The sequence below is a fragment of the Melozone crissalis genome, unplaced genomic scaffold (assembly GCF_028551555.1).
Source record: "Melozone crissalis strain CALT ecotype California unplaced genomic scaffold, PUWL_Pcris_2 ptg000041l_1, whole genome shotgun sequence".
NCBI classification, from domain to species: Eukaryota; Metazoa; Chordata; class Aves; order Passeriformes; family Passerellidae; genus Melozone; species Melozone crissalis.
In genome coordinates this window covers 5,797,527-5,807,847 of record NW_026535819.1, presented here as the reverse complement: position 1 = coordinate 5,807,847, position 10,321 = coordinate 5,797,527, and the positions used below count along the sequence as shown (strand labels likewise).

Sequence of the window (10,321 nt, the reverse complement as noted above, 5' to 3'; positions counted from 1 at the left end):
TCAGGCTCATGTTGGGGAGCAGAAAGAACCAGCTCTCCTACAGCCACCCTTGTGCTTCTGCACCTGTCTCACAGCTAAAGGAAAACAGAACATGGAGATGAATGGCAGGATACAAACACAGAAAGGAACAAGTAACAGAAACGAGGCACCTCTGCTATTCAAGTTTTACATTAAATTGGTGACCAGTAACTGTCCCTTAGCAACAGCAGCTGAGAGTGTGTGGTCAGACTCTAGGCAGGAGGCTGGGATCCCTGCACATCAGCTCCTGTGTTCAGCTGCTTGCTCTGCTGCTGGAACTCCAGCCGGGTCTGGCGGTTGGACTCCAGCAGTTCCTTCAAGCAGATGTGGAGGTGATCATTCTTCTCCTCCAGGTGATCCAAGCAGGAGTTGATCTGGTCCAGCATGGAGTTTATTGCTGCATATTCTAAAAGCGAGGGAAATGAGAGACTGAACAATGCAAGTACAAAGTCACTGCAGTCACAGCAGGCAGCAAGAGCTCTGGCAAAACATGCCCACAGCATTCTGGCTGTGCCTTATTTGCCCCTGGTGGGTGAACTAAAATGCAACTGAATCCTGCATGTGCTCTGCTCCCCGATCAAACTAGGCCAATGGGAAGCTGGAACACTGGTAACAAGATCTAAGGCAAGTACCTGGGCAGTACAAAGCCACTGTGGGCACATCTGACAGCCTCAGATCTCACACACAAACAGCCAGCCACAGGCTGAGCGCTGACTGCAACAGGACCAGATAAATCCCAAAGACAAGTCAGCCTTTTTAGCTGCCTTTGGAATCACCTTTCCTGCTAGTACAGGCACATTGTCAGCATGTTGTAGGGTTTGTTTTCTGTGAACTGGGGAAGGCTTCCAAGCTGGGATGTGCTTCACTGAGGCCTGGCTGGAGTCAGGCTGGCACAGCAGTGCAGCCATCCTGGCTGTGGCAGGAGCAGGGGATGAGCCCAAAGGTGCTGGTAAGTGGCACCATCATTTCCACAGGAAGGTAAGTGTTGGGCACCGAGTTCAGCCACAGGATTTCCATGCTCTATTAAGGCTTTGGGTACTTCAGATTAAGCCTAGACTCACTGCAGACAATCCTGGCAGTTGGTTCTCTAGGTACAGTTTCTTATTCACAGCATTGTTTCAAGTGCAGCAGTGTGCCTCCGTACAATGGCATTTCACAGTGGTGTGTTTTAGCTCTGTTACCCAGCTGAAGAGTGCTGTGCTTCTGCAACTCTTGCTTTTGGATTGCTCCAAGCAATATTCACACAGTCCTGAAGAACAACAAAAACCCAAACTGAAAAAACAGACAAAATAAACTGCAGATGTTGTTCAGGACCCCTGGGGGGCTGCAGGGGACCCCAGATGGAGCCAGTGCCATGTTCCTTTCTGAAGGCACAGCTGGGTGAGTGCAGGGAGGCAGAGGTGGAGCTGTGACCTGTGGGCTGATGTTTGTGAGGATCAGGGGCTGCAGGATAGGGAAAGGTGCCTGTGTGGGTGGAACAAGCCCAACCTCATGGGCTGGGGCTGGCTCCTCTCCACTCCTCTGAGCCCAGTGTGATACTCACAGTGCCCGGAACGCTGGGCTGAGCTGAAGGATGTGGGGAGAGGAGGGAGGATGAGGATGAAGATGCTCTGGGCACCCCTGGAGGGTCAGGCTGTGCTGAAATCCCCTAGACCAGCTCTGCCCTTCTCAGCTGCCCCTTTTCCAGGTCCAGGCACTGCCATTTCCAGCAGCTTTAAAAGAACTGTGAATATTTAAACATTGAAGTAATTTGCATTATTAATAGCTAAGAAGTTTCACTATAAAAAAATAATTATCCTCCTTTTCTTATAACCTTATAACTTTGGAGCTGTTCAGAGTGTTGCAGCCTTTAATTCTTTGGAGAATTGTGTAATGTTGCATTTGAGCTCATTAATAAAAGTTTGGCCTTGTAGGTATACATAGAGGTGGCACTATGAGCAATAGCACTGATTATGTTCTTGCATTTAAAAATCAATCCCACGAACACATGCTTTCCAAAAAGGTGGCAGATACCAATATTTTTCAAACTATCAGCATTTTTCAAGGTATGTGAATTACAGCTTTTCAATTCGGTGCACCATGTTCCAGTGAAGGGACATTCATCAGTTAGGCAAGAAGCTTGTAATCACAACAAAACTTAATTTTCTCCATGCCTAAAACTGAAATGAAGGGTATATAATTTCTTCAGCTTTGGGAAATAAAAAAAAAAATTACCCATTTAAAAATAAGTTGTAAAAACCTTTGATTGTTTTCCATTAGTTGGAATCTTGGTGGATTTTTGTGGAAATAATAACCACATCCCTATTTTGGAACCACTGAGCAGGAGCATGGCAATTGCATTAACTCCTCTACATTCTTACAAGAACAGTTGACAAAAATCACATTTCCTACTTGAGGTGAAGGGAGAGATCCACAGCCTCAGCCCCACTAGACCAGGAAACAGCAGCAGCTCTTTAAGACCAGCACACAAAGCCCAGTTAATTACAAGCTGAACAACCCAATTATTTAGGATGTAGATCAAATTTAGTGACTTTCTCCATCACATCCAATGTGTCTCTTAGCTTTTCAAAAAATATGAAATACAAATCACTGTGATGATGCAAAGCAGTGAACACACTTGGGGTGTGATTGTCCTGTCACTGCAGCTACATCCCAGACACAACTCCTAAAATCACATCTGGGTGGGTCACATCTGGGAACAGAATGTTTTGGGAAACAGCAGAGCCCAGCTCCACCATTTTCAACAGAAGAGTAGCAAAGTGCTTACTCTGAAAGAATTCCAGTTTTATGTGACCTCTACGTCCACATTACTGCTCTGCTGTCGTCTCACTTTCTCCACGGGCTGGTTCTAACCGGACAGGGCAGTATCAGAACCGGCATACCCAAGGGCAAACCCAGGCACTGCAGAAATGCCCCAAAGTGGAAGTTGCCCAGCTGCATTAAATTCCCTTTTCCCATGCATGACTACTTCTCCAGAGTTGCCCACATGATCTGCCCTGTGGTTTCCGAACCTGAACACCCTCTTTCCTGACATCCGCAGCCCGTACACCAGCAAAGGCACAAAATAATTTTTTCATAGAAGAAAAAATCCATCCCAGGGCAACACGTAGGAGCTGGGTGCCCCATGGCTGGGTGAGAATCAAACCCTGCAGTCCCCCAGCCCCACTGCCCTGTAGCGGGTGCACCGCTGGCATTGCGCACCGCTCCGGCAGAACATCTGGGCACACCTGCGCTCTGCCACCCGCAGCCCATGGGACGGGCCAGGCCATCCTGCGCCACGGGTTCCCCTCCGAGATGGCGGCCCCGCTCTCCCCCACGCACCTTCCTCCTCGAAGGTGTCCCCGCCCTCGTCGCCCTCGTCGCCGGTGCCGCCGCCCAACACGTGCGGGTCCCCGTTGGGCCCCGACATCCCGCCGCGCCCGCCCGCGCCTCGGCGCCGCCCGCACGGCGCGCCCGTGCACGCGCGGCGCCTCCAGCCAATGGGAGGGCAGGGCGCCTTGCGCGTCACGCGGGCCGGCGCTACGGTGATCTCTGTGGTTAGCGCGGAGGGCGCGGGACGCAGGCGCGCGGGCGGGCGCGGCGAGCAGCGCCGGGCAGGGGCGGCCCCGGGGGTCAGCGCCACGTTCCCTATTTCTCGGGGATTGTTCCCAAACGCGTGCCCAGGGCTAGGCTGTGTCCTTGCCCTCCCCAAGTGTCCTCAGGTCCTCACAAACTTCCCCGCTTAGAGGCCGTCATCAGCATTAGGCGCTTCATTTCCAACACAAGCGATGTTCCATATGGATAAATCTGCATTCTGTCCGTGCGGGCCATCCCGTCCCGGCTAGGGCTTTGCTGCTCAACTCCCAACTCCAGCCCTGTCACGAGCTCTGCTTCATCCACTAAGCGGCTTGAACCAGCCTCAGGTCACCTTCACACTCCTTCCCTAAAGCAACAAGCACGATTCACTTTGCCCTTCCCTGTCTTTGGCCTGGTATCAGCCACACCTCAGTCACCTTGAGGAGATCTCATCACTCTGCGGTGTTTTCATCCCTGGGGGAGAAGACACTGGGATGAAAATAACCCACAATTAGAGCATTGGTTCAAGCAGTGCCCCTGAGATCAGGGATTCTGTTATTAACTGGGTATTTGGGACAAAGACAAAAGAAAATGTCATGTCACCATTTATCACTGCAGCCACCTCTCCATTCTGTGAATAATAACCCTGCTCCACTGCAAAGTCGGCCTCGTGTTGCACCTCAAATAGGGAAATTGAATATAAGTGTAATGAACGGATGTAACGACATGTTAATAAAACAGATTAAGACTTTCAGTGTGGAGATGTGCACTTGCATTGTGAATATGTGCTGGTCAGACTCCACAGCCCCACTGGGCAGAGAACCAGAGAACCCCAGAAGGGGTCAGGCTCGAAGGGATCACAGTGGATCATCTGGTCTCACCTTCCTGCTCAAGCAGGGTCACCCCAGCACACACTGCACTGGATTGTGTCCAGACACTTCTGGAATAACCCCAGTGATAAAGACTCCACACCCTCTCTGGGCAACCTGTTCAGGGCTCGGTCACAGAAGTTTTTCCTCATGTCCAGGTGGAACTTTCTGTGCATCAGTTCCTGCCCGCGCCACAACAGTTCTATTGCTCGGCACCACGGCCTGGTCCATTCTGTGCCCCCTCTCTGCAGACAGTGACAGACATCGATGAAATCCCCCTCGCGGCTGAACATGCCCAGTTCCTTCACCCTTTTAACTGATTCTTTTATTCCCACTTTAGACTCTGGTGTGTTCTCAGATTTGATAATTACAGGGCAGCAACTCCGTCCCGTTTTGGCTGTGCGGGGTGCGCCCTCAGCGGGGTGCGCTGCTGCCATGCCCGAACCCCGAGCCCCGAGCCGCGGCCGTGCCGGGGCGGTGCCGCCGTGCCCGGGGCGGAGCGGTCGCTCTCCGCCCGCCCTCAGCCGAAGATGGCGGGTGCCGGCCGCGTCTGGCGGCTCGGAGCGCTGCTGTTGCCGCCAGCCTGGCGGCTGCGGGCCCCGGGACGAGCCTTCGGCGCCGCGGCGGGACGGGGAGGCAGCAGCGGCGGCCGCCTGGTGCTGGGCGCTGCGTTCGCTCTGGGCGGCACCGCCGGGCTGTGCCTGGCGGCGCGGCAGCGCCTGCGGGAGCACTCGGCCGCTGAGGTAACGCCGGCTCCCCCTGATCCCCGCCGTGCCCTCCCCGAGGCCTGCGGGCACCCCGCTGCGGCCGCAGCGAGCCCCCGGGGACAGCGGGCCGAGCGGCTCCTTCTGCCCCGCTTTGAGTGAGGGAAGAGCTGAGAACGGTCTGGGAGGCCCCTGGCAGGGCATTCCTTGAGGAGCCGTAAGGAAAGGCTGTCAGTGAGGGCTTCCTTGGGGGTGTGGAGCCTTTTCTGTTGTTGCTTTTTCGCAGCACCCGCGCAGGGTTGTGTAACCCAGTAAATTGTAAATGAGAAACAAAGCGGGGTGGCTGTATTTGTTCTTTAATGTGTGCGGAATCATTGGCATGGCCTGTCGGGCTGCTGAGGTGCAGCAGCTTTGCCAATCATCCTGTAACTGATGTCACGGTGGCCCTGGGCTTTCCCTGCCTTGTCCCAGCTGTGCCCAGGTTGGTTAACCCCAGGAATGTGAATTTGGGCAGACACGTGCCTAAAATCAAATGCAAACTCTGCTCTCCCCATCTTGTGGCCTCAACAGAGGCTGTTGTGGGGGAAGGATTGTCTTGTAAAGGCTTTGTTTTTGTTTATTTGAATATTACTGCAAATGGTTGTGTTTTTCTATAAAATTCTGTTTTACAGAATAGAGACCAAAAAGGCGTAAACTGTCTGGATTTAACTTTTTTTTTTTTCCTGGCTGTGAGTAGGAATTTCCAGCACATTAAATAGATGTGTAGAGAAACAGGTTATTGGTCCCAATGGATGGTGAATATTTAAATATTTGACGCCATTTAAAGAAAGCATCTGATAGCCAAGATATGCTCATGATCAGATGTTGACACTGAATGTCAGAACATTTAGGACAGAAATAAGGGTGGAAGGAAGGTAGTGTTTATGTTTTTAGCAGAAAATTTAATCTTCTGTTCTCTTTCTTCCCCAGCTGCCTGCAGGGAGCCTGCAGCTCACTCTCTACCAGTATAAAACATGTCCTTTCTGCAGCAAAGTCCGAGCTTTTCTTGATTATCATGGACTGCCCTATGAAATTGTGGAAGTGAACCCAATCATGAGAAAAGAGATCAAATTCTCTTCCTACAGAAAGGTGCCCATCCTGCTAGCCAATGCTGGGAGCCCTCTGGTAAGTCTCCCTGACTTGGAGCCTTGGGGAAAAGATTAGAAGAATTTCCTTTTCAATTTAACCAGTTTCTTTTAAATGGTTGCTTTTGTTTTTCAGCAATTGAACGACTCCTCGGTGATAATCAGTGCAATAAAGACCTATCTTGTTTCCAGGTAAGAAAACAGGGTGTTGAGAGAAGAGTTGAATATGGAGGGCCCAGATTAAGTAGAGTTTTAGAAGACTGCTCTAAGTCTCTTGCTGACCTCAGGCTCTGAAGCTCTGGGTGACCTGAGCCTGGTTGTGATATTATGGGTGATGCCTATATATGTTATGATGTGTGTGATGTAAAGCAAAGCTTGTACCTTTCAGAAGTACTTTCTCATCTGTGAGATTCTGTTTGCACAAAACCTACTTAAACATGGACTAGTGTTAGTCCTGGAACTGAGCTTACAGTTAGCCAGTTATAATATCTAGAATGAAATGGCATTGTTGTGCCTATGGCCTGTCCTTAAGTTATACTTGAGAATGGTAGGAAGTTTTATGCCTGCAGAAATTTCTGCTCCACCACAGACAAAGGCATGTGCACTAATAATAGTTATTTGCAAGTAGCTGTTCCAGTCGCTCTTTTTTTTTTTTTTCAAATAGAATCTGGAACATGGTGCACTGACTTTTAGAGTAATACATTTTATAGCGTGTGTCTTTGAATCTGGCCTTTGCTCTTGCTCCTTTTTTGCAGGAGCCAGATCAGTGCTAACTGTGTTTCTGTTCACAGGAGGAATAGCTTAGAAGAAATCGTGTCCTTTTATCCACCTGTTAAAACAGTGACTGAAAAAGGCAAGGAGGTGGTTGAGTATGAGAATAAGTACTGGCTCATGCTGGATGAGAAGGAGACCAAAAGAGTCTATCCTGTCAAAGAAGTGAGAGTGTAAGTGCTCTTCAGTTTCTGGGCTCTCCAACTAGGGTTACAGCCTCCTAAAAATCCCACTAGGGCTGACTAGTCTTGTCACACTCCTGTTAGTATTTCAAGCCTCATTGGTTGGTTTGCTATGTTTGTTAGATAATTCCAAACAAAGCTGTTAGACAGCCTGGTTACCACCACCATGGTCACACAGGCCTTCAGCTGCCTCCCGTTTCCTTCTTGGCCTTTCCTTTGTGCCACAGAGGAATGCTATTGAGGGAAAATTTCCGTTCCTGCTTATTTCTCATATTGGGCAGAGAACCTAATGCTCTATCTTAGTCTTAAATTCAGTTGGAGATTGGAGGAGCCTTGCCAAAGATAACGATGCTGAGTGCATTTTAGAGGGGCCACCAGAGTACCTGGGTAAGGGTGTTTGACCTTGGAAGGATCTCTGGCTAGGGCAACTGTGATCCTGCCTCCTGTAGCCCTTCTATCTGTATTAACTTCGTTCACTGAAAAATTTCTTTTGACTCCTCGCAGGGAAGAAATGAAGTGGAGAAAGTGGGCAGATGATTGGCTTGTTCACCTCATCTCCCCCAATGTTTACCGCACCCCCAAAGAAGCCTTGGCGTCTTTTGATTACATCGTGCGTGAGGGGAAGTTTGGCACCTTGGAAGGTCTCTTTGCCAAATACGTGGGGGCTGTTGCCATGTTCTTCGTTAGCAAGAGGCTGAAGAAAAGGTTGGTATCACTAAGCACAAGGTACACAAGAGGAGAACTAGCTCTTCCTTAGCTGTGAACCCCAGCTGTCAAAGAGCAGAACCTCAGAGTTTTAAACTGAACCATTTAATCCTGTATGAGTAACAACTGTACTTTTGTAACTGGAGGTACTGAACCCCTCTACTCATCCACTGTTTAATTACTGACTGCCTCTTCACTCTGAAATACCTGCAAACCAAGACCAGCCCATAAGGTGAGAGGTGATAGAAGGTTAAAGAAAGAAAGAAATTTGTGTGTTAAAAACTGATTCTTCTCTTTATGCAGACACCAGCTTCGAGATGATGTCCGAGAAGATTTGTATCAAGCAGTTAACGAGTGGGTGAAAGCTGTTGGCAAAAATCGACTGTTCATGGGTGGGAACCAGCCAAACCTTGCTGACCTGGTAAGGGCTTCATCCCTGTGGTTATTGTCAGGTGGATCACAAATTATCCTGCTGCTCATCTCTGTTAATACAGAGATAGTTAATGGTTAATATAATACAGGCAGGGAAGTTGAGCTAATATGAGATACATTGTCCTTTGTGCAGTAATACAGTTCCCACATGGTGGGGACTTCCCCATAACTGCACATAGATCCTGATCCTTACTATTTCCTCATGGAAAAACATGCATATTCTTAATTACCTTTCTGCCATTCACTCCTCCTTGCTAATCAGAAGGATGGATCAGATGGCAGGACAGGGGAAGAGCCATACTGGCTCGGCTATTGAGACAGTTGTACCCTAAGCCATTCTCCACTGCTTTCTCAGTGTTGTTCTGACCTCTCTGCTCTCACAGGCAGTGTACGGGGTACTCCGGGTCATGGAAGGGCTGGAAGCCTTTGATGACATGATGGCTCACACCAATATTCAGCCTTGGTACCAGCGCATGGAAGAAGTCATTGAAAAAACTGGAGTTGCAATCTGATGCCAGCTGCAGCTGCCTCCCTGAAGTACTTGCATGGTGAAAACTTCAGAAGAAATGGCTTTTATTTTAGCGTTGACTGGTCACACCTAATGGACTGACTTGTGGGCACAGAGACCACCCTGTTCAGAACATCAAGTTGCTGTGAGAGAAGGGTTCAGTTGGGTGTTTGTAGAAGAATGGGGACAGGTAAAAGAAAGAGATTTTGGATGCTGCTGGAAAGGAGACGCTCTGAACTGAAGAATGCAATGAAAAGGCTTCTTTCAGATAAGAGACACCCTCAGAGCAGGTTACTGTAAGAGCAAGATGCTCTTGGCTGGTGTTAGGGCTGTGTCAGATGTGGTAGGCCTGACCAGCTTTTGCCTCAGGCTGTCTTCTGCTATCATCCATGTCACCTGAAGTGTTTTCCTAACTAAGACACTGGATACTGGTTTTTAAGTGACAATATTTCCTGCAATAGCATCTTGTAAACCTAGTGCTAAGGGAACTGGAGGAATCTGCAGTGCTGGAGAAGGCACCCTTCCTCTGACAGCAGCAAGGCATCTGCTTTCACTCTTCCATGTAAACGGTTCTCTCAGGATTTGATTCTGTACGGTCTGCAAGGATAAAGGCTGGCTTTATTCTGTCCTCTTTGTGAGATCTGAGTTCTTACCATACCCTTTACACCCAAAGAACATGGCCTACACTGAAATCACAAATGCAGAGCAGTTATTGGAAAGGCTTGTCTTGCATGAGATCTCTTTGGAATATCCCTGAAGATCAGTTTGTTCTTGTTTTAGGAAAAGAAGGATTAAGAGCCATCTGCATGGCCAGGGGATCTCTAGATGTTTCTGTCATGCAAGAGTAACAAAGGATTTGCTGATGTGGCAGTCAGATTAGGAGCTGTACCTGCAGCTAAGTCTTCTGAGCTGTGCTGGGTAGAGTCATAGAATGGTGTGGGTTGGAAGGGACCTTAAAAACCATCCTGTTCCAACCCCTGCCATGGGCAGGGACACCTTCCATTAGACCAGGTTGCTTCAGGCCCTGTCCAACCTGACCTTGAACACTTCTAGGAATTGGGCAGCCACAGCTTCTCTGGGCAAGCTGTGCCAGTGTTCCCCATCCTCACAAGGGGGATGTTTTTTGTAACATCCCAGGTAACCCTGCTCTCTGTCAGTGGGAAGCCACTACCCCTTGTCAAAGTCCCTCTCTAACCGCAGAAACCATATTTGTCATAGCAAGAGACAATGCAGGTTCAAGTGGGAGTAATCCTCTGCACAGCCCAAGTATCCTTAATTACCACCTTGATCAAGTTCTGTTTCCCTAGAAGAACAGGCAGGTTTCAGGGAATCTGATTTGTTGTGATATTTCAGGTGCAGCTGAAGTTGGTCTGTAAATACAACTGCTTGTCCAGTGTGTGTTCAGGGAGAGTACCTTAATTGGTTATAACAATGGTGGTGATAGAGGTTTGGG

The 10,321-nt window shown here is 49.2% G+C and overlaps 2 protein-coding genes across 2 annotated transcripts; one reads left to right on the top strand and one right to left on the bottom strand.

Annotated features, from left to right (window-relative positions):
• Positions 1-225: 225 nt before the first annotated feature.
• BBLN (bublin coiled coil protein) lies at positions 226-3,448 on the bottom strand. Its single transcript, XM_054283956.1, has 2 exons — positions 3,340-3,448; positions 226-424 (listed from the first exon to the last, which is right to left on the bottom strand). The coding sequence occupies exons 1-2, from the start codon at positions 3,425-3,427 to the stop codon at positions 231-233; spliced, it is 282 nt and encodes a 93-aa protein (XP_054139931.1). The 5' UTR covers positions 3,428-3,448; the 3' UTR covers positions 226-230.
• Positions 3,449-4,972: 1,524 nt separating this feature from the next.
• On the top strand, positions 4,973-9,496 carry PTGES2 (prostaglandin E synthase 2). Its single transcript, XM_054284175.1, has 7 exons — positions 4,973-5,185; positions 6,116-6,310; positions 6,407-6,462; positions 7,062-7,214; positions 7,728-7,928; positions 8,232-8,349; positions 8,744-9,496. The coding sequence occupies exons 1-7, from the start codon at positions 4,973-4,975 to the stop codon at positions 8,870-8,872; spliced, it is 1,065 nt and encodes a 354-aa protein (XP_054140150.1). The 3' UTR covers positions 8,873-9,496.
• Positions 9,497-10,321: the final 825 nt, after the last annotated feature.

Bases quoted from the DNA above. Each gene is read 5' to 3' on its own strand.
- BBLN (XM_054283956.1), bottom strand. From the start codon at position 3,427: ATGTCGGGGCCCAACGGGGACCCGCACGTGTTGGGCGGCGGCACCGGC. The intron at 425-3,339 runs GTGCGTGGGGGA...CCTCGCTTTTAG, and splicing joins GGACACCTTCGAGGAGGAAG to AATATGCAGCAATAAACTCC.
- PTGES2 (XM_054284175.1), top strand. From the start codon at position 4,973: ATGGCGGGTGCCGGCCGCGTCTGGCGGCTCGGAGCGCTGCTGTTGCCG. The intron at 5,186-6,115 runs GTAACGCCGGCT...TTTCTTCCCCAG, and splicing joins GGGAGCACTCGGCCGCTGAG to CTGCCTGCAGGGAGCCTGCA. The intron at 6,311-6,406 runs GTAAGTCTCCCT...TTTGTTTTTCAG, and splicing joins CCAATGCTGGGAGCCCTCTG to CAATTGAACGACTCCTCGGT.